General features: G+C 71.8%; 1 protein-coding gene across 1 annotated transcript; it reads right to left on the bottom strand.

Moving 5' to 3' along the window:
• Positions 1–262: 262 nt before the first annotated feature.
• On the bottom strand, positions 263–1,162 carry OXT (oxytocin/neurophysin I prepropeptide). Its single transcript, XM_087444895.1, has 3 exons — positions 1,019–1,162; positions 504–705; positions 263–414 (listed from the first exon to the last, which is right to left on the bottom strand). The coding sequence occupies exons 1-3, from the start codon at positions 1,136–1,138 to the stop codon at positions 359–361; spliced, it is 378 nt and encodes a 125-aa protein (XP_087301021.1). The 5' UTR covers positions 1,139–1,162; the 3' UTR covers positions 263–358.
• Between the last annotated feature and the right edge of the window lie 311 nt (positions 1,163–1,473).

The raw sequence follows: 1,473 nt of genomic DNA, 5'->3' as shown, positions 1-1,473 counted from the left end.
CTGGGGGCTGTTTCCATTTCCCTCGAAGCCAGACTTCTTGCCCCCTCCTTCCTCCACTCCCTAGAGGATTGCTGGGAGGGAACAGCACGCCCTCCCTCCCCAGGGCAGCGGGACCCGACGCTGCTCCCCTCGGCCGGCGCCGAATTCCTGCTCTGAATCGCCCAGAGCCGGGACGCAGGCCCAGGCCGGCGCGATCTTCGACACCCGCCCCACAGTGCCCTCCCCTTCCAGTTCTGACACTTAGACGAGAGTCGAGTTAGAGGGGGGGAAATCTGCTTTATTTTATTTTCATTATTTCTGGGGGTGGCTATGGAAGGGGCGAAGGGTGCGCTCCGACAGTGTCCGGGGCCGATCCGGCTCAGCGCTGGGAGAAGGCGGCCTCGGGGTCGCAGGCGGGATCCGTGCGGCAGCCGTCTGGAAGGGGTCGCCGGGTCAGGGGCCGCCCCGCCCCGCCCCGCCCGGCCCCCATCCGCGCCCCGACCCCGTCCCCTGCCCCGGCTCACCCGGGCTGCAGCAGATGCCGGCGGCGGCGCAGCGGCCCCCGCTCCCGCACGGCTTCTGGCCCGACTGGCAGGGCGACGGCAGGTAGTTCTCCTCCTGGCAGCGCAGCGCCTCGGCCGTGCCCACGAAGCAGCCCAGCTCGTCCCCGCAGCAGATGCTGGGCCCGAAGCAGCGCCCTTTGCCCCCGGGGCCGCAGGGGAGGCACTGGCGGGAGGGCAGGGGTGAGCCGGAAGCCGGGGTGGGCGAGCCGGGCTCAGTCGGGGGACCCCGCGAGGCGGGCGGGGAGTCCGGGCCCCTCTGGGCGGGGAAGGGCCGGCAGAGGAGCCCCGGAGGACCGGGTTCGCTCTGGCGCTGTTTTGGCCCCGGAAGCGGTCAAAGGAGGGGAGTCAAAATCGACCACACTCCTTTGGTTCCCAGGCGGCCCGGCGCGGGGTCAGCGCGGGGAGGGAGCGGCCGGGGCGACCCTGTGCCGCGGGGCCCTTCGCTCTGGCGCGGGGGACAGGGCTGCGGCGCTCACCTGGCGCACGTCGAGGTCCCTCGCGGCCCTCTTGCCGCCCAGGGGGCAGTTCTGGATGTAGCAGGCGGAGGTCAGCGCCAGGAGGCCGAGCAGGCAGCAGGCGAGGCTGGGTCCGGCCATGGTGCGGGCGCGCTGGGTCCGGGTCCGGTGACTGCGGCCGTCTCCCCGGCCCGGCCTTTTTATGCCTGAGGGCCGCGCGGGCGGAGCGCTGTCTAAGAGGGCTGCCGCATGGCTGGTCACAGCGGGTCGCTGCGGGTCAGGCCCTGCGCGCCCTCATTTGCGGGGGCCAGGCCGGCAGGGTCAAGGTCACCGCGTCAGCTAAGGGCTAATGGACCGAGTGATGATACGGAGTGCTGCGCGGAGAAAGGGAGCGGGTGCGGTGGCCTGGGACCCTAGAGTGGGACCGGGAGTATGGGAGTATGGGGGGTGGGGTGCGGCCCACCCAAGGACTATAT

The sequence above is a fragment of the Ceratotherium simum genome, chromosome 21 (assembly GCF_057802395.1).
Source record: "Ceratotherium simum simum isolate JZ-2026a chromosome 21, ASM5780239v1, whole genome shotgun sequence".
Lineage (NCBI taxonomy): Eukaryota > Metazoa > Chordata > Mammalia > Perissodactyla > Rhinocerotidae > Ceratotherium > Ceratotherium simum.
The sequence above is the reverse complement of the archived record's forward strand: the minus strand, read 5'-3'. Positions and strand labels throughout refer to the sequence as shown.